Raw genomic sequence first — 19383 nt, 5'->3', positions numbered from 1 at the left:
ACGTAATTTGTGGAATAAGTTTTTACTCCTGCTTCATCGCCTACTTTTTGTTCATGTTACTTTTTGTCTCAAAAGTTAGCTTACCTTCCCACATTAAGCAGCTGAATCTAAGTTGCACGGTGAGACTCGAGGCGGGAGACGGAACGCAAGCAGTGTAACAGAACAAAGTATATATCTGCAAGCTCACCGCGACCTTTTCTGCTGCGCACGACAAATGTGAGCCATGCAGACACCGTTCTTCCCTCTCATGGGCGGCGTTTTCCGCAGGAATATATTCGGCCACCACTTGTTCGCTCAAGCTTGTATCCACGGAAACGAGGACCATCCCTTTATATGTCCTGCGCCACTTCCGCCGATGCCTTCCGCCGAGAGAAAAAGAAGCGTGTTTTTAGGTACCAGATCATTGTTGTTGGATTCCTTCTCTCCTCGCAGTGGCACCACGGCAGCACCAACCAAACAGGTGGCCTTCTACTATAAGGCCCGTCCCTTCCATTCCGTGGCCGCGTACTGGAGTGGAGGAGCTAGCATGCATCCCGGACGCGAACGGGCACGGGCACACACGCGCCAACGGCACCACCACCACCACCACCGCCACCACCACCACCCGGCGAGGTAGTGAGGAAGGGAGGGAGGGAGAGACATGGGTTGCTATCCTCCCTTGGAGAAGATCGTGTCCAAAGCGCTCGGAAAATGTAACGGTGCGTACAAAAGTCTCTCTGCTTCACTCGTTTTTTGTTTGTGCTACAATTCTTATAGTTGGTAGTTTCTCGTGCTCCTAGTCAAGCATGAAGCCGTTGACTGTTGAGAGAGGGCTGAAGGTTGCATGGTTCACGGGTCTGTCATGTTCTGCGTTGAGTGCTTAGAGTGTACACTCGAAAGTGCCGCACTGCCGCTTCTTTCTTTTTGTCAACTGCTCCGTATAATCGAGTCCTCGTTGTTTCTGATCAAATGCTGTCATTGTAATTGAGCTAGCTCGTCTTCCAAATAAGGAGGAGGTAAAATTAAATTCGAGTTGTAGACATGTTGTAGCTAGTGTTACCTCTGGCTTGTGTCAGGTATGTCCAACAAACCTTAAACTATCTTGCAAAGTTTCTGAGTGGTGACAAATTACGGCTTGCTCACGTGCAGGGCGCGACAGATGGAGGAGCGATAGATGGAGGAAAGAGAGGCTGGACTACGCCTTGGCCTACCCGCCCGGCGCGCCCACGGAAATCCACTACGTTCGGCCGGTGGTCAGCAACAATTCCATCTACGTGATCCCGCCGTCTCCGCCGCCGCAGCCGCAGCAGAAGCAGAGCCCACCAGAGCCGCCTCAGCAACCTCAACCGCCGCCGCAGCAAGAGCCCGAGCCCGAGCAGCACCACGACGCGCCCCAACCCCAACCGCAAGCCGAACCGGAGCAACCCGCCGCCGAGGCCGAGCCACCCGCGCAAACGCAAGACCCGCCGCCACCGGCCGAGCCGAAGCCTCCAAAGGCGCCGAAACGAGGCAAGAAGAAGCACTCCGGCCGCGTCCGGTTCGGCCCCGAGCCTCCCCCACCGCAAGCGCAACAACAAGGGGAGCAACCGCAGCAGGAGGAGCACGACGACGCGCAGGGCCCGGGCGACAGCGGGAGCGCGCCGGGTCAGCAGCAGGGGCCTCACGGCGCGGCGCCGTCGCCGTCGCCGGCGCCCGCGCAGGGGCAGCAGGGGTACCTGCACCTGCTCCGGTACACGCCGTCGCCGCTGCCGAGGTGGGAGGCGACGCCGCGGCGGCACGAGTACTTCTCCGGGGAGTACCGGAGCTACTACCCGACGCCGGTGCGCGAGGGCATCTACCGCATCGCCACGGACGCCAACAGGCTCACCACCATCTTCAGCGAGGAGAATCCCAACGCCTGCACGATCGTCTGAGAGAGCGACGCGACGGGGAGAGGGAATAAACCGTTTCCATTCGTGCGATCGCTTTCCTCTCTTTTCTTCGGCTCTTGGCTGATTATCGGTGCAGGAATCGTGGGCCAAGAATCAGGTTCTTCTTGTAGGTGTTGTAGATAAGAAAAGGAGAAAACTTTCGGTTCGCCTGGTAATGATGATGAGTTCAAAACATTCGTTGTGCTCCGCGCCTTGGATTGTCCTTGTCCCCTTTCGTTTTGATACTCTTCACAAAATACGTAGGAGATTAGTCAGACATGGCTGCCGGCTAAAGAGAGATGATGAATAACAACAGGCTGTTGTCTCAAGTCTCAACAGGCTTGTGGTGTTTGCGAGTGAGAATGCTTTGAAAGCAATGCAAAACACACTCCATGATCAATCCTCACTTTCTTTTCTTCTTTCCGACTGGCATCACAAAGAAAGAGAACATTCTACTCTGAGCGTGCGCTTTTGATTGATACATTCGAAAAATTAGTGAACTGCTCGCAAATACTATTTCCATGTAGTAATTCACTAATTATCTTCTCCAGGACTTCACTTTGGATTTGTGAATTCATCTCGTAGAGTGAGACATCTAGTGGGAGATCAAGAAATAACATTGAATTGAATAGGCGGAACCTACCTACTCACCAGTGGTGCTCACATTTTGGCTATTTATTCATTCAATCTGCAAGTCGACAATGTACTATGGTCAAGAATAGAGTGACAAAAATTGGATGGTCCTAGGTTAATTGTTGAAACCAAAACAGCATTACAGAGTTGACATAGTTCACGAAGTCGGCGTTAGAGAGATGAAGAGCAACACTGTAACAGACTAACAGACATGGGACGATGTTTGTGAGTGCGAACGCACCAAAAGGAAAGGAGACATTGCACGATCAATCTCTCTTTCATTTCTTCTTTTGGAATTGCTAGAAAACGAGCATCTATTCCCTAGACACATATCCGAATCATAAAATCATGACGCGCACATTTTGCCCTAGTTAGTGGACCATCCTTTTTGCTGATACCTTGAAAATACTGATATATGTGTAAGGCTAGGAATATTTGAAGTTCTAGATGAAGTATACCTAGCATACAAGGCGTAGGCGTCAGCTCCAACCAAAGGAAAATGGGTGTCAGCTCCAACTTGGAGTGGTGTATTCCTATGCATACAGGAGTTTTTTTTCTTCCTGACGGATCAAACACGTTTTTTTTTTCGTCCATTTTGGAGCGAATCAAACAGACAAACACGCACTGACCATTGAGGAGGAGGCGCATGTTCTTACCGTCGTGGCCTGAAAAATGAGCCCACGAAAATGCTTCGACCGTGCTACCTGGGCCGGGACCGCATTGACCAAAGGGCCTGTTCCCACAGGGAGATTCAACCCATCGACGACACGCAGTCACGCGAACAGCGACGGACAAAACGGCCAAACTCGAGACGATCTGAATCGGAGATGTTTCAGTTCAATTTCAACCGTTGCCAAACACTTGACCTTAAGTCCAAAAGTACTGTTATCTTGGCCATATCGTACTTTTTTTTTTTTTGCGGGCATCGGCCATATCGTGCATGAGCCGAGTAGAATGGACACGATTGACTTGGAGTGGCTCCTATGTGGCCAAGGAAGCCACCAACGCCATGGAACACAGGATGACAGGACTGGCAACAAGACAAGCCTGCCAGATTTGATCGCGACTCCAGCTACCCTCGGTCTGCGGCCTTAGACAAACGCAGCCACGCCCTGCCCACCGAATTGTCCCTCGCCACTGACCGGGATCCCGTAGCAGGCGTTGAGTCAACGCCGGCCGGCCGTCACTGGCCACACCATAAATTAACAATAACCTGGCTACTCTAGTAAGCATTTCAACTCTCGTCAGTCACTCAATCCCCAATCCGCATCCCAGCTTTTCCTAATTGGCGCGCACTAGTGGCGCGAACGCGACTAAAACCAGCCGTGCGCCTCAGGCCGAAAGGCGGTCAAACGCACCGAATATTTTATTTCCCCTGCCTGTCGCGTCGTTAATCCTGCGACGCCCGTGGCCGCACGCTCACTAGCCGGTCGCTGTCAGGCAGGGGCGGGAGTGCGGCAGAACACGGGAGAAAACTACTGGAGATCGAGCAAAGGCCATGCACCGACCGGCACCGCGGATGGATGGACACGCTAGTTCCCAGCAAAAGATGGCGTCGCGTCTCATGGCAGCCGTGCGCTCGGGAGCCTCGGGCAAGGGGCGGCGCCCAGGTTGTATGCGGTGGCGGCCGCGCCGTGGTGGGTTTCGCGGCCCTGGCCGAGGTCGGCGCGCGCTGGGAAGTGGGAGAGGAAATCACCGTCCGCTTGCCGATCAATTGCGGCTGGAGCACGGCGCACTGAGACCGATCTGGCAAGGGATGACACGACCGCTACTCGACATGGATCGCTTACGCCACCCGACCCCGACGCATGCGTCCTCCACCCGATTTGAATTTCTCAGTAGTTGATTTGATAACAGCAACCTCTTTCGTCTCGTCTCGTCTCGTCTCGTTTTGTAGTATTGCATTACCCGCACGGCCGCATTGAACACCTTGCCTTGCTACAAACACCAAGATTCTTCCGGGGAAAAAAAGCACAAAGATCCTTGCTTCTTCTTCCCTGCAAACAACGACTTGGACTAAATAAAGTTAAATGCGGTAACGTAACGAAAACAAACGTGCACCGAACTTTGCCCATTGCATTGCAATGCGCGCGGAGGACGATTCACGGTGACGGCGATGGCATCCAAGAATCTCCAACAGCAGGGTGCTGGAAAACCCTCCGATCGCAAGTGCATTTGGTTTGGACCGGAGAATCAATTGGCAACAGTTTGGCACTTTGGGCTATCCTTTACGAGCAAGTTACACCGTTTCAAATGCATGTTCATGTACGGCGGTCGGTACTGTCGCCTTCTGTTACATCATGATTCATGCATAATGCTACCCAACAACCTAATGTCTAGAGGAGTTGAGAGTGGACTCGCGCCTTCATTTTGAAAACAATGTTACGCTTAAGTTTGGGATGTCGACTGATCACCTCACTGATCCCTGTTCATGCAACATGGTTACACTCGCACCTGTCGTAACAGAGTAACACCCAACTGTGTATCACGTTTTTTTTTTCATCAAGAAGCAAGATTTTTGTCGCAAATATCATTGCAATCGCGTCGCCTGAGATCGATGCACGAACAGTAGAAAATTAAACCCAAAATATCTTCTTACGATCGTATCGTTTGTGCTCCGTGCTTTCACGGTCCAGGGGGCGCAAGTGCGAGTGCGAACAGGATAGACACCACGTTGCATGCACACCCTGTCACCACTCACTCGCCGCCACCTACCTTGCTAAGCGGAGTACATCAATAATGGACAACTAGCTAGTAGCTAGTGCACTTGTGCCCAGTACGTTCCAGTGGGCATGCTAATAGCAGCATGCCAGCACGTGTACGAGTCACTTCGCGAGACCAAATTGCACACCATATTGACGCACTCAATTTCGAGCCGATTTGGTAGCTGATTATAGATGTGATCTCAAAAAGATCGTACGACCCCGGTGATCATCTCCACCCTTTACAGGCAGCCAAAATGATGGCAGGCAGGGCCCTGAAGACGGCGGAAAGATTTGCCGAGGGCGTGAGTGCGGTAGGGCGTCAGTGGACTAGATCATTCCTCCACCATCCCACCAGCGCCGCCATGGCGCGCAGGCAACAACTTCCTTTGGGGGCTTCGAGGTGGGAACGCCGAGCGTTTGTGCTGTGCGCCGCCCAGCCATGCGCCGCGCCCGTAGTGGCCGGCCGGGCAGAGAGCATCGCGTGGCGTGACGCCAACCGGATCGGATCTGACGCGCGCTCGCCAAAGCTTTCCACCCCGGCGCGCACAAGGCCACGGGTTCGTGTGGTGGTGGTGGTGGTGGCCGCCGAGGCACTAGCTGCTGCACGCATTATTCTTGTCCTGTTTCCGGGAGGAGGTCGGAGGCGAGGTCATCGGTCGGCATTCGCGGCACCCGGCAGCGCTTAAAAATCTCAGTAGGTGGACCTCGCTTAGCAATGATCTGCGATGGTGTCGAGACTAGACTTTGTTAGTCTGCCTGATCAACTTTGGATTGCTAATGCAGCGTTGACATTCGGGTTAAGGAGCACCTAGTTGACCCGCTGGTTCCCTGTTCCAATAGGCCGTGCAATTGTTTACTGGTCCGGTGCTTCTACTTGACCACCTCAACTCCACAGTTGACTCGAGAGTTCCTTCGCATATCCGCATTAGCACACTGACCTTCTTCTCCTTTTGGCTGCTGGATATACAGGAATAACGTACAGTTGTAGAACCATGGATATTTTCGTTTGGACACGTCATATTCCCTTCCCACCGGCAGAGTTAATCGCCTGACAACGACAGAGAGCGCCTCCCTAAGCACACACTACTGACACGTCCCCGAATTCCTCACGGCCTCCATGCAAACTGCCTGTCAAATTACCCCGTACTCTCGCCATCTTCGGAACGCAAATCTTCCTCGGACAGATACATACACAGCGAGATCTTAACCAATTGAAAAGCACCCTTTCATTTCATCGCTCCCTCCATCTTTGGAATGGAATATTCAGCGAAATCCCCCTCACAATCAAGAACGCTCCCCCCTCGGCCGTCTCCGTCCCATCTTTCAATTCACCCAACAACACAGTGCAACCGTCCTCCTCAACTCCGTGCTGCAGTCGCTGTCGCGCCCCACCTTGAATCATATCTCGCTGATGGTCACCGCCACATCGTCGGCTCCCATCTCCGACATCTTCCGCTACGAGAAAAGTTGGGCGCCTGACCCCAAGTTCCAGCGGTTCATGGCGTGCGTCTGGGCCCACCCCCAGAATCAACGAGGGAACATTCCGATTGCGTTTGCCGCAACCTCAAGCGGACGCGCGCCATGTGCAAGAAGTGGGCGCATGGCCGGCAGCGGCCGGCGGCCGTCATGGTGGCTTGCCGCACGGTCCTCAAGCTCCTGGATCTCCTAGAAGAGCGCCGCCCCCTCATCTCCGCCAAAGCCCTTCCGCGCTCCCTGGTCAAGGCGCGCCTTGCACGCGCTGTTCGCGAGCACGGCCTCTACTAGCACCAACACTATAGCATCAAGACGTGTAAACTCGGTGACCGAAAACACCGCGTTCTACCACGCTTCCGCCTCCGCGCGACTCCGCAGCAACAAGATTCAAGTTTTGCACGACGACAGCGTCCCCGTCTCCTCCCACGCTGGCAAGGAGCGCATTCTACACCGATACTATTCGGGCATGCTTGGTGACACTGTCCCCAACTCCCCATCACCTTCCCAGACGGCGTTGCGCGGCTGCTCCCTTCCCTATCGCACCTTTATGCCCTGGAGGCTCCGTTCACCCCCTCCGAGGCTAAGATGATGCTTTGGCACATGCGCACCGCCAGTAGCCCTGGCCCTGCCTTCGGGCCTTCTTCCGCCAGTTCTGGCCGACCGTGGGCGACACAGTGCTGGTATGGCTCTCTTCCTTCCACGACGGCACAACACACCTAGTGTGCGTCAATCAAGCTCACGTTGTGCTCCTGCCTAAGAAGCCTAAGGTCGTCACCGCCGACAGCTTCCGGCCAATCAGCCTGCAGAATTGCATGCCGAAGCTCGCTGCCAAGATCCTCACCAACCTCTTGCAAAGCGTCATCCCCGCGCTCATCTTCGACTACCAGACAGGCTTCGTCAAGGGGCGCTTCATCACGGACAACTTCCTGCTCACCACGGAACTTGTCTAGTGCTACCGCGTCCAGTACGTCCCATCGTAGTCCTTAAGCTTGACTTCCGCAAAGCTTTTGACTCAGTTAGCTGGGAAGCTCTCGACCGCGTTCTCGAGCTCCGCGGCTTTGGGAACGTGTGGCGCGGCTGGATGCGTAGCCTCCTCTCCATCGGGCGCACGGCAGTGCTCCTCAACGGCATCCCCGGGCCTTGGATTCAATGCCGGTGTGGCTTGCGACAAGGCGATCTTCTCAACCCCTACCTTTTCATCATCATGCCTCTGGTTTCCCAAAGCTTTACCTCAAATGACTCCCACAGTACTCGCCATCAATCCTACTCAACATTACGCAATCATTCGATCTTTTCCTCCCACGTGTTGTCACCACACAAGAGTAATCACCCTGACTTCCTACACACTACTAAGATATATCGGCAAGACATAGACTAATCACCACAATTACATCTATTCCTACTAAGAACATACGCTAGCTAAACATATGAGAATAAGCATGCGACGTAGTAGATCAAGTAAGCATAAGATTAGATTGATATCACCTCGTGTGTGCATGAGCCTTGAAGATCACAAGGCTCAGCTCCAGAACTCCACCATGACTTCGCCGCGCAAGGACGACCATGGCAGCTAGGATCTAGCCTAAGCCATCTCCTAGACAACCTCGAAGACTTGCAGCGGTCCTCAGCTTATTCTGGTGTGTGTCCCTCTGTTCGTCGACTTCTAGTGGATCCTCCCGGACTTGGTAAATTTTCAGGGTATTTATAGTCTGAAAAGCTCGTGGGTTAAATTGGAAGGCGAACAGGCGAAGGAAAGGGGTAGGCTGATTGGCCCGGAGGGGTCCAGGCCGATCGGCCTGGTCCTTCCTTTCGCCAAGTCTTCTTTATTGTCTTGGAATCTTATTTTTTATGCATGTGGGCCTGACACGTCGGTAGCTTCGGATGAGATTGATCTTCAATAACTTTCCAAATCTCCGCTTAATCTTCTTTGATTCCTCCTTGATCCCGAAGGGATCCTTACCATATCTTCACAAATTTAGCCCTTAAGTCAAGGATTGCTTGTTAAAAATGAGCGTCGGTGGAGGCCAGAAGACCTCAGGCCGATCGGCCTTAGGGGCACTAGGCCGATTAGCTTGGGCCCTTTTCTGCCTCTAGTCTTCATCTTTCTCTGATCCACTGCTTGTTCAAGGTTTTATCAAAAAATGCATATTTAGCCTAATTTCCTGCGAAAACAGAATGTCCTCCAGAATATCTTGCATATGCGAAAACGAGGTTATTTCAGGTGCCAAGTGGCGGGTTAGTATAAGAATATGCATAAAAATATTAGTTAAATAGCAATAAAAGTGTATCAATAACGAGCGTCAACAACTGCTTCATCCCCCCTTCTGCAAAAACATCATCCCTTATGCTGGGTTGTAAAATGGAAACCTGCCAGCTCGAGCCAGGTATTTGAATCAACGTTCAGGTGGACCCCTGTTGCACCTTAGAAAAAAAACCGTCCAGTGGCGCACCCGCAACCACGCTCATCCCAACCGCCAACGAACACACGCATCTACCAGGACGGCCACGTACTGCGCGTCCAAATTCCCCGCCACCCACAGGCGTAAACCCATCGCTTTCGCCTCTTCAATTCGCTCGCAGTTGCGTGCGCTCCGGGAGCGAAATCCCTCCGGAGACCGGTGATCTTATCGCGCCACCTGCGCAAGCGCCCCAAATCCACCACTGCTCGCCCAGCCCGGCAGCCCGCCAGGGCAAGGAAAATACACTAATCAATCAAATCCGATGGGTCGTGTACTCGTGGTGGTGGTGTGATTAGCAGTAGCCGGCTTAATTAACCCAACCGTCCCGACCGGCGCGTCGCACTCGGACCCGCCCGCCCGATCCACCCCTTCGGCGCTACAAATACCCGCGAACCGGCGGGCGCAGCGGCCGGGCACTCGGCAGGGAAGCGCGCGCGAGAAGCCTTCCAAGAACAGAGCACGAGGGAGGGAGAGAGGAGGCGGCGAGAGGGGGTGAGGATGGGGATGAGCCTGGCGCAGGCGGTGGCGGCGCTGGTGGGCACGTGCACGCGGCGGCTGTCGCGGGCGGCGAGGCGGCTGCACCACCTGCGCCCGCGGGACGGGGTCGCGGCGTCCTTCTCGTCTCGCGCCATCGTGCCGTTCCTCGGCGGCGGTGGGGTTGTCAAGAAGGCGTCCTCGTCGTCTTCGTCCAAGTCCAAGACGAAGGGGAGGAAGGCGGCGGCGGAGGAGCAGGCGGATGACGGGGTGTGGAGGAAGGAGATCATGATGGGGGAGCGGTGCCAGCCGCTGGACTTCTCCGGGGTCATCTACTACGACGCCGAGGGCCACCGGCTCGCGCAGCCACCGCCGCCGCGCTCGCCGCTGCGCAGCCCGCTCCCGGCGTCCGTCAAGCTCGCCGCCAACGCCGGAGGATACTAGGAACAACGCAGCCGTCTGTAGTGCCTCGCTACTTGTAGTCAGTGTACATTTTCTTCTTGCCTCTGCTCTGTTTTGCTCTGCTTCTCCTCTTCCTCTCCTCCTATAATAATAGGCCTCTCGTTTTTCTCTATCGTTTGAGACTAAGCAACAGTGTAAATTTTTTATCGAAACCTTAGCTTGCTCCTCCAGAATTTCTCGCTCTCGTTTCTTACGCAGCTGTTTACTTCAACGTATCTCTGTTATTTTCTTGCTTTCCCCTTTGTAAACAAATTGTTTTTTCTTTTACCATCGTTTAAGCTTTTTGATCATATCCACCCATATGAATCTTTTACGATGAATTTGGTCGACCCTGATCCAAAGGTCTTCCGCAAGTTTAGTACACTGACCAAGCAGTACCTGAATGGAATAGCAGTACCTCACAAACCGGCCGTTCCAACCTCATTTTCTTCCACTGTCATCATCGTCTTCTTTTCTCCCAAAATAGGAGGAGCTTAACTTGAACGGGAAGAGTTGGTTGGCAGAACGAGTCATCAGGTGGAAAGTGGAATGTGGAGCTACCCATACGTTCTGAATGTTTGTTGTAATCCAGCGGGCTCAAGCAAAGCTATCCACCATCCGGGCTCATGTTTCAGCTAGAATTATTTTGATTGTTATGTGTTAGCTGAAATTAATATCCTCAAGAAGCGAATTCTGCTCTATTAAATAATGTGCAAACTCTCTGCAGTGGCGTAAGCATTCACTTGTGAATGTCTTGGTCGGATGTTTTTTTCTTTAATCTAAAAGAATGTTCAAACTCTGATTATATCTACACTGCAAAACAGGCCCTTTCTTTGTGGGAAACTACGGAATGGACTCAGTGATTTCTACGCACAACCCTAAACACACATGAATTTTGAATATGTGCGATAAGGAACCATTTTACTGCAGATCAAGTTCATTATTACTCTGCAAAACGGACGCTTAGGCCTCGACATCACTGTGCACAACAAAAAAGAAAGAAAGAAAGACACATGCATCTTTAATATGAGTGAAAGGAACTATTTTACGTACAGATCATGTTAGCCATCATTACTTTGTTTTAGAAACAACTCGATCATTACTATATGAACATGAAATGATCATTACTAAAGAAATGGGGGAATTTCTGGTTCAGGCGGAGACGACTGGGAATGCTTTGTTTGTGGGCTGTGCCTGGTTTCTGGCAGTATCACGAGTTTATGTTCAAGGCCCAAGAACGTGAGCTCTCAAAGCCCAGGCACAGCCCACAAACAAAGCACCAGGCACAGCCCAGGCAGCGGCAGACGAAGCCCAGCGCATATATTCAGCCCGGATCGGTCGTAACTGAGTGATTAGCTGCTTAATCCAGCTGCCCCGACCGGGCTCGTCTGCGTCGTCCACCCGCTGGCCGCTGGGCGCTACAAATACCCGCGAAATGGCGTGCGCAGCAGCCGCACAGAAAAGCCATCCAAGAACGGAACAGGGAGACGGGGAGAGCAAGAGGACAATGGGCATGAGCTTCGCGCAGGCGGTGGCGGCGCTGATGGGCACGTGCGCGCGGCGGCTGTCGCGGGCGGCGCGCCGGCTTCACCTGCGGCCGCCGCGGGAGGGCGTCGCGGCGTCCTTCTCGCCGCGCGCCATCGTGCCGTTCCTCGGTGGCGGCGGAGTCATCAAGAAGGTCCTCTCGTCGCCGTCGTCCAAGTCGAAGAGGAGGAGGAAGGCGGAGGACGAGCTGAGCTTCGAGTGGGAGGACGACGGCGTGTGGAGGAAGGAGATAATGATGGGGGAGCGGTGCCAGCCGCTGGATTTCTCCGGGGCCATCCACTACGACGCCGAGGGCCGCCGCCTCGAGCAGCCACCGACCCCGCGCTCGCCGCTGCGCAGCCCGCTGCCGGCGTCCGCCATCATGCTCAAGGCCAACGCCGGAGGGCACTAGATAGCTAGGGAGCCGTTGGCTTGGCTACAAGTGTACATGGATTCCCTTCCACTGCCATGTTTTTTCTGTTCCTTTTCTCTTCCCTTCGGAGTGTCCGCGTGTGTAGCGAGAACCATGGAAATTAATGGAAATTTGGCTTGCTTGCTCTTCTGCACAAGTTGGCTTGGCCCGCCTCTCATTCGATTTTTCTCTCTGATCGACCATCGCCTACGTTAGTTTCTGTTGCTTCCGCACAGCCTTTTGGTAATGCACTTTGTGCAATTTTAAAATTCTAAAAAAAATACATGAATGGGGTAGGACATAGACTTTGTGTGCAACTCTCGATTGCTCGGCCAGCGCCCTAGATCGCTGCGGCTCAGAAGTCGCCCTCCTCTGCCCCTACACGAATGGAGTAGCGCTACCCGACTTAACGGTCGCTCTAACTTCTAACCTCAACACAGTCCAAGTTGACCTAAGCTTCCTTAATCATTTATCATCATCTTCCCTCTCCCCAAAAGCATGGGGCTTAACTTAAACGGGACGAATCGGTTGACAGAACAGTTCATCAGGTGGAACCACCTCATGCCTTCTCAACGTTCGTTGGGATTCAGATGGTTCACGCAAAGCTGTCGCCCAACGTCCCGGGACCTGGAATGATTAGCACACTGCGACGACCTTTTCTCCGACATGCTTCAGCTAGAATTATACTAGTCCTTTCCTGAGAGCAGACTAGAATTATTTGTAGCAAAGTAAAGAAATGACTGTACGTCTGCTACCTGGTTAATGCTGGAATTTCCAGCAAATCCATTGTGCTATCCATCTCTGAAAAGGTAAAAAATGCCAGGTGTTTTTTGGAGCATGCATTACAAAAATTTGAAACAACAGGTAAGCTCGCCATGACGCATGGACCAGTGAACAGTGGCCGTATATCTGTTCATTTTTGGCAGCATGGAAATGGCCAAGGAGCAAATAATCCGTGCGAAAACGATGGCGCTACCACCCTGACCCTGACGAAGGATCTCGCATGGCGCCACCGCCAACCGTCTCACTGTCACGCCAGTCGCCCAATACGGCATGCTGTGCCCCGCTCTTGCCTGCTGGGGATTCCAGGCCGCAGCCTGCGGACGAGACGTCAGTGGCCAGAGCTGGAGATGGAAAGCAATTGAAGAACAGCGTTCAATGTGGCGCCTACCCATCATTCAGGTTCTCCTCCTCCGTCCTCTCCGATCGTCAACTATTGTACGTGATTCTGATTTCGACACTCGAACGAAAGCGACACAAATTGGCGAACTGCTCTCGTCATAACATAAACCTCAAACTACCGAACCTGATGAAGCAGAGAATCCGCCCATCGGCAGCGGGGCTTCTCAGATGCCGGCCGGCGACCAGAGAAGAACCTATCGAGCAGCACGCGACAGGGAGCCAATTGAGTGCATGTCTTTGTTTTCTCACGGAGTTCTCGTAAATCGTAATCTCCAGTTTGTAGACGCAAGCACACTCTGGTTGCACCTGATGCTTCAGTCTAAATTAATTTGCCACAATAGTAGAGGTGGGACTTGGACTAGATCACGCTATGGCCGGACGGACTAATCAGATTTACGGTCGTTCGGGAGAAGCCTTCCGTACGGTCGATTTCAGACCGTCTGTCGGAACTGTTCCCACGTGCAGATCCGTCTCACATTTTTCTAAACAAAAAATCTAAAAAAAATTACATACAAACTTTTGAAAATAAAAATTGTCGCAAGCGTTTTACACAAAATTTTTAAATAGAGAATATTTTCATACAAATTTTGTGAAAAAATGTTTATGTAAAGTTTTTATAAAAATTGAGACAAAAACCTGAATTCAAAATATTGGGATAAAAATTTTCAAAAAAAATCAGAGAAAAAATCTAACAAACTTTAAAAGAAACAAAAAATGTCAAAAAAAAATCAAAAGCAACAAAAGTTTTATGAACAAACTTTACAAGAAAAAAATGAAAAGAGAAAAAAAATGCCTCTGTATAAGTTCAAGCACGTCCTATTATAACACGTCTGTGCCATGCCAGTCCAAGATCCGACCCTATTATATTTATTGTCAACCATAATTTTCCACATAACTTGGATGTGTAACCATCCAATTTGTTTTAGAAGGGTGGAAGTATAAAAAAAAGGAAGAAAGAGAAAGGCTAAAAGAGATCATTATACTCACGTTGCCATCCTAATCGCTTAAAATATCACGATATTGTGCCGTGCCATGCCACCTGTAATGCTACACTACATGACCAAAAATTTATCATGTCATGCCGTGTTATGGTCGTGCCAAAATATCGTGCTTCAGATGGTTCAGAAATTACAATTCCTGTCTTTATAGTAGACTGCTAATAGTTTATAGTTTGTTTGGGGGATATTGCGGTACACCTTAATTAAGTAGACACTTCACAAAGTTCCTACCTGCCAATGTGTTATTGCACATTTATATTGTAAGCAAAGAATCTCAAACTCTCTAACAATTTTCTCTCACAATGTGCCAATTTGACTCAAGATTGCGAAAATATAGACAACTTTGATCTTCATCTATCCTAGGTTCCAACCAAAATGGTTGGTAAAAATATGTATTATTTTGATAATAGTATTATTTTGACGTCACCGCAATAGTATTATTTTGACAATGGATCCCTCTCTTTTACTCGCGGAGGACTGTTTTTGAGGAAGAGTTGAAGCTAGTAACTATTAGAGCAAAACCAACTATTGGTAACAAATTAAAGGTTTGGCTGAGTAATCTATAATTTCCTTATTCCTTTTTTTTCTATTAGGTATGCAACACTGTAAAATGTACATATTTTCTTTTTCATATATATACAAAATGGCAGGGGATTCCACTGCTGATTCCCTTAAAAAGAGCACCTAGCTAGGGGCTAGGGCTTGCTCTATGGGTGGGGAAACGATTCATGAACCACTTTGACTTTCACATTTGTTTGCTAAAATATGAAAAATGATATGATATTATCGGAAATGACCTTGTATTCTACTAATGTATAAAAAGACTATTCAATCGAAGGTACATCAATAACAATCGAAAACCATCAATGATATTTCAAAAACAATAAACCTACCAAATTTCAGAACACAATACCTGCCATCTAAATTGGCCCATCTCATACAATAAGTATTAACAATTACGACATTAATCTCACCATCCATGACAGTGTACTGGGGCTGAGGTAGTGAGAGTTTTTTTACCAGTGGATTGGGTCCATAGTCACATGAATTCGGTTGACCACGCCATGGGTTGGGGTCATGGTAAACGAGACATGGCGTGCTAAAATCTAGATCGAAGCTAGTAGTTCTGAATGAGTGATCCTGATTACATATGGCCTTGGTCGAGAAAACTAGTCATTGAGCTTTGATGTCACATGCACACAAGAGCAAGGTCTTGGTCACCCCCTTTAACTAAGAATAATTATTGAAAAAACATACAAAATGAAAATTTGTTGGAAGAGAGGAGGTGAAGTGCTAGTCTTGATTTCTTCACAACATTTTATAAAAGCTTTTATTTTATTTTATTTTATTTTTTATATAGCTATGATTAATATTATGGTCATGGTACAAGAACTTATGTGATAGCCGTCTCGTTCCTTTTAATGTAGGAAATAAAGATATCGCAAGCACAAACTAAATAAACTTTAATGTTGGAAAGTTTAATGCATGCTCTATCAATTTTATACGTTGGAGTCAATCACTTATATTTTTTTCCTAAGAGGAGCATAATTTTATCTTTATTTACAGGCACTTATGTAAATGAGGTATAAATTTATATTCTTTTTTAAAAAATAAATTTGTTTAAAAGATATTGGTTATGCAGCAAGAGTCTATAGACACTTGTTTAATTCTTTATAAGTTTTCATCTTAAATAAATACCTCCAATTTTGCTATTAGAAAAGAATATATGTATATTTTATATATTTATTTTGTCATGCAACATGAATTAGGATATGCTTGGACATAAGAACCTATTTCCTTAGTTCTATGGTAGATATCTTCTCTATTGTATAAATTAGGGCATACAATTATGTCTTCCCGATGAAATAAAAATTTCATTATGTTCAAAGTCAAACTTCTATGTTTTGTTGTAACCTTGTCACCTCTATGCCTTTATGCTAATATTTTCTAAATGCACCCCTAATTGCTGGGTGCGAAGCTAAGGAACCAACTGCTTTTGGTTATCTATTGGCTATGTTTGTCAACCTTTTTGAAAAAAGGTGACCACGGTTGGGGAAACACTTATACTTCCTACCCCTATTGAATAAAATGCTCATCACAATTATAGTGCTTGGCATTATGGTACAATACGTGATGGAATTAAATACTACCCCTTTCTCTTTTAATTGTCGATAGACTCCCAAAATGTCTTAAAGGCAAATGTTGTATTTGCCATAACCTTCTTATGAATATAAGAAGCTTCACATGGGAAAAGAAAGGGAAAAAGTATTGTCACCTATTTGTCATGTCCTTTATGTCTCACTCTAGTAGAATCTTGGCTCTCATCTACCTCTTCAAGCTGGAACTCTCTCGCAAAATGGCAAAACAAATTTAGATTTAGAAAATCACAAGTAATAAACTCAATCACAAATAGAATAACCTCTAAATAGTAGGAGCATGAGAAAAATAATATGTATTTTATTGGTCAATATTATACAATAGATCTCATTTGTTGTTAGAAGGCCGAAGTAGTCAAGAGGATAGAGATAAACAATATAGTAGTGACTATAAAACATATACAATAGTATCTCATCACATTTGATGATCTTATCAAACAATAGATACTTCACTGCACTCTTAGACAAACTCTACATAATATACAGTAGATTATGTGTACCAATATAAGAAGAAAGCCCTAGAACGATTTTGCCAGTTTGACGGACTATCTTTGTTGTAGATTCTCGAATAGGCAACAGGGTGGGATCGTCAAGGCATGAATTAGGTACACAATGAGCGAGAATTAACAGTTTCTTGTGCTGCTCTACAAGTAGATATGTTTATCATAGGAGATCAACAATTATGCATTATTTACGGTGTCTATTGTGTTCTTATGCCACGCAAAGAGAAGAGGGGGAGGGAAAGGGGATCGAGTAACATACAAACATGTTCATCATAGGAGAGCAACAATTAAGCATTGTTTACCATGTCTGTTGTGTTCTTATGCCACACGAAGAGAAGAGGGGAAGGGAAAGGGGATCGAGTAGCATACCTAATTTGGTAGAGTATTTCTCTTCCTCTTTAAAATATAAGCATCACCAATCGTCAGGTCGTACATCACCTTGCCGGCAAAATCCTTGACTTCGGGGATGAATGGGCATCGAAGGGGAGAGCTGATAGTGGAATAAGCAGCGTACGAGGTGGACTGCTCTGCGGTAGTCATGTTAGAGACCTATTTCACGGTAGCAGGATCTGAGGCTACCATCGTCGAATCCTCCTGGCTGTGTGCCTTCATCCTCTTGATGGACTTTTCATCCTCCCAACTCTCACCGATGGGCCTGGACCTCGAAATTCACCGCTTGCATAGCTGTGTTGACGGTGATTGTTCCAATTGTGTCGACCTTGACCGGGTGATCATCGTGCCCACGGGGTGGCTCTCAGGGGAGCGTTGCCGCTACGTCCCTACCGCAGATCTGATCCCCCATCCTTAGTCCGCGCCATATCGCTAGAGAGCAATACCATGCCGCCGTTTCGCTTCCGTTGTGGTGATGATTTGAGGGCTGAGAGAGTAAGGGAGGGGGATCCAATCTGTCAACCTGGAAGGAAGAAAGCTAACAATGATATGATGTATTGAACAGTCTGACAACAACCTATTAACCGTTGCAAGGAGCCCAATCGTCCAAACTAGTTTGCATAACCATGCTTGTTGTGTGCGATTTTTTTCTCTTGATCTTTTTCCTACCAACCACGCTTGCTTTGTGCCATGGAGGAAACGAGGAAGGCTCCATGCTCAACCATGCATATGCATAGATGTTTTTTTCTTTTTTTATATTTTCTTTTGTTTAATCTACTCCAATGATGATGGTATCCCATAAGGTCAGTCCAACAAATCTTGGAAGCAGAGTGGATATCTATCCAAGGTTCCCAGCCCAAGGCCTCTTTAATGCAAGCCGGCACAAAATTTGCTACCACACATTGAAACATAACATGGTTAGCAGTTTTAGGTACTCCGCAAAGCACACAGTTGGCCTCGCCTTTCCATTTTCACTTCTTGAGTGTCGCCCCCATTTGCAGCCTGTCTAGAGATGTTTGCGAGACCAAAATCTTGAGTTTCAGTGGCATTCTATTCCTCCATAGTTTTTCCATCCTCTTATTTAGTACCCCCCTGAATAACAAGAAGCAATACATCGACTTTGTGGTGTACTTCCTTGACTTTTCCAGTAGCCATTGCGCCTCATCCTTGTCTTCATTCAATTGAACTGGTTCTAGTTTTCACAGCAAGGCCTCCCATTCTATGATTTCCTCACGACCAAAAGTTCTTCTAAAATCTATTGCCCATAAATCCACATCCCAACAGTCTTTCACCATGCACCCACTATCCCTACAGCAAGCAATTTTAGAATTTTTAGCTCTTTTGTCATGCTAGGAACCTGGGATAATATATTAAGTTGTGACTCTCAGTGAGAACTTGATCTAATTGTTTTTTACATGCATTATGCATATAGATGTATAATTACTTAGATTTCTTCACATGCATAAATATGTATATTTTGGAGAAGTACAAATCCGTTTTGATCGTTAATTCCATTTAAACGCCGCTTCAACAATATAAACACTAAATATAGGGTGACCAATTGTTTACCATTTAGCATTTAGGATAACTTTGATTAAAATAAGAACTCTATTTTGATCTATAAACTATCATGAAAGTTTAATTCGTAAACAACGTTAGTTCAATCTCATTGCGACACTTTCTTTTACATTTCATGTTTTCATTTTCAGACCAGTGTCTTCTTCTTTCATTTCTTGCCCTTTGTGACATGATGAGAAGAGTTAGAGGGACAAGATTTGGTTACGATGAAGCAACCAATTTTGATGCAAATGGAATGAACTGGAATTATGAAAAAGTCGCTCATTGTCGAGTTGGAAAAATATCTCAGATTGTTCGTGATATGGTCAAACCACATCATCATCCAACCATGGAAACTATACTTATAGCTGCGTGTTACTATGGTGTTTCTTATATTGGCAACATGCAATATGATTTGCAGTCATGTGATCAGCCTTGTATTCGTGTCCCACAATGGACATTAAATGTGAGAAGCTGGTAAGTCTTATTTTTTTATACAGTCGGTTGGTGAGTTGGGGGTGGTTGTTAGTTTCTCAATTGTTTATTGTTATTATTTATATTTTCTTAGGTTTCGATAAGGTATTCCA

At 48.1% G+C, this 19383-nt stretch overlaps 4 protein-coding genes across 4 annotated transcripts; all 4 read left to right on the top strand.

Moving 5' to 3' along the window:
* Positions 1 to 72: 72 nt before the first annotated feature.
* LOC101774106 (calcium-binding protein P) lies at positions 73 to 2100 on the top strand. The gene is made up of 2 exons (XM_004953609.3): positions 73 to 698; positions 1129 to 2100. Exons 1-2 carry the CDS (start codon positions 641 to 643, stop codon positions 1890 to 1892), a joined length of 822 nt encoding a protein of 273 aa, XP_004953666.1. The 5' UTR covers positions 73 to 640; the 3' UTR covers positions 1893 to 2100.
* A 4708-nt stretch (positions 2101 to 6808) lies between these two features.
* On the top strand, positions 6809 to 7650 carry LOC111258061. The gene is made up of 2 exons (XM_022828788.1): positions 6809 to 6967; positions 7462 to 7650. Exons 1-2 carry the CDS (start codon positions 6809 to 6811, stop codon positions 7648 to 7650), a joined length of 348 nt encoding a protein of 115 aa, XP_022684523.1.
* Positions 7651 to 9560: 1910 nt separating this feature from the next.
* On the top strand, positions 9561 to 10385 carry LOC101773700. Its single transcript, XM_004953608.3, has one exon. It carries the CDS (start codon positions 9658 to 9660, stop codon positions 10075 to 10077), a length of 420 nt encoding a protein of 139 aa, XP_004953665.1. The 5' UTR covers positions 9561 to 9657; the 3' UTR covers positions 10078 to 10385.
* A 1109-nt stretch (positions 10386 to 11494) lies between these two features.
* On the top strand, positions 11495 to 12188 carry LOC101773289. Its single transcript, XM_004953607.3, has one exon. It carries the CDS (start codon positions 11510 to 11512, stop codon positions 12008 to 12010), a length of 501 nt encoding a protein of 166 aa, XP_004953664.1. The 5' UTR covers positions 11495 to 11509; the 3' UTR covers positions 12011 to 12188.
* Positions 12189 to 19383: the final 7195 nt, after the last annotated feature.

Source organism: Setaria italica, chromosome I (genome assembly GCF_000263155.2).
Source record: "Setaria italica strain Yugu1 chromosome I, Setaria_italica_v2.0, whole genome shotgun sequence".
Lineage (NCBI taxonomy): Eukaryota > Viridiplantae > Streptophyta > Magnoliopsida > Poales > Poaceae > Setaria > Setaria italica.
The sequence above is the reverse complement of the archived record's forward strand: the minus strand, read 5'-3'. Positions and strand labels throughout refer to the sequence as shown.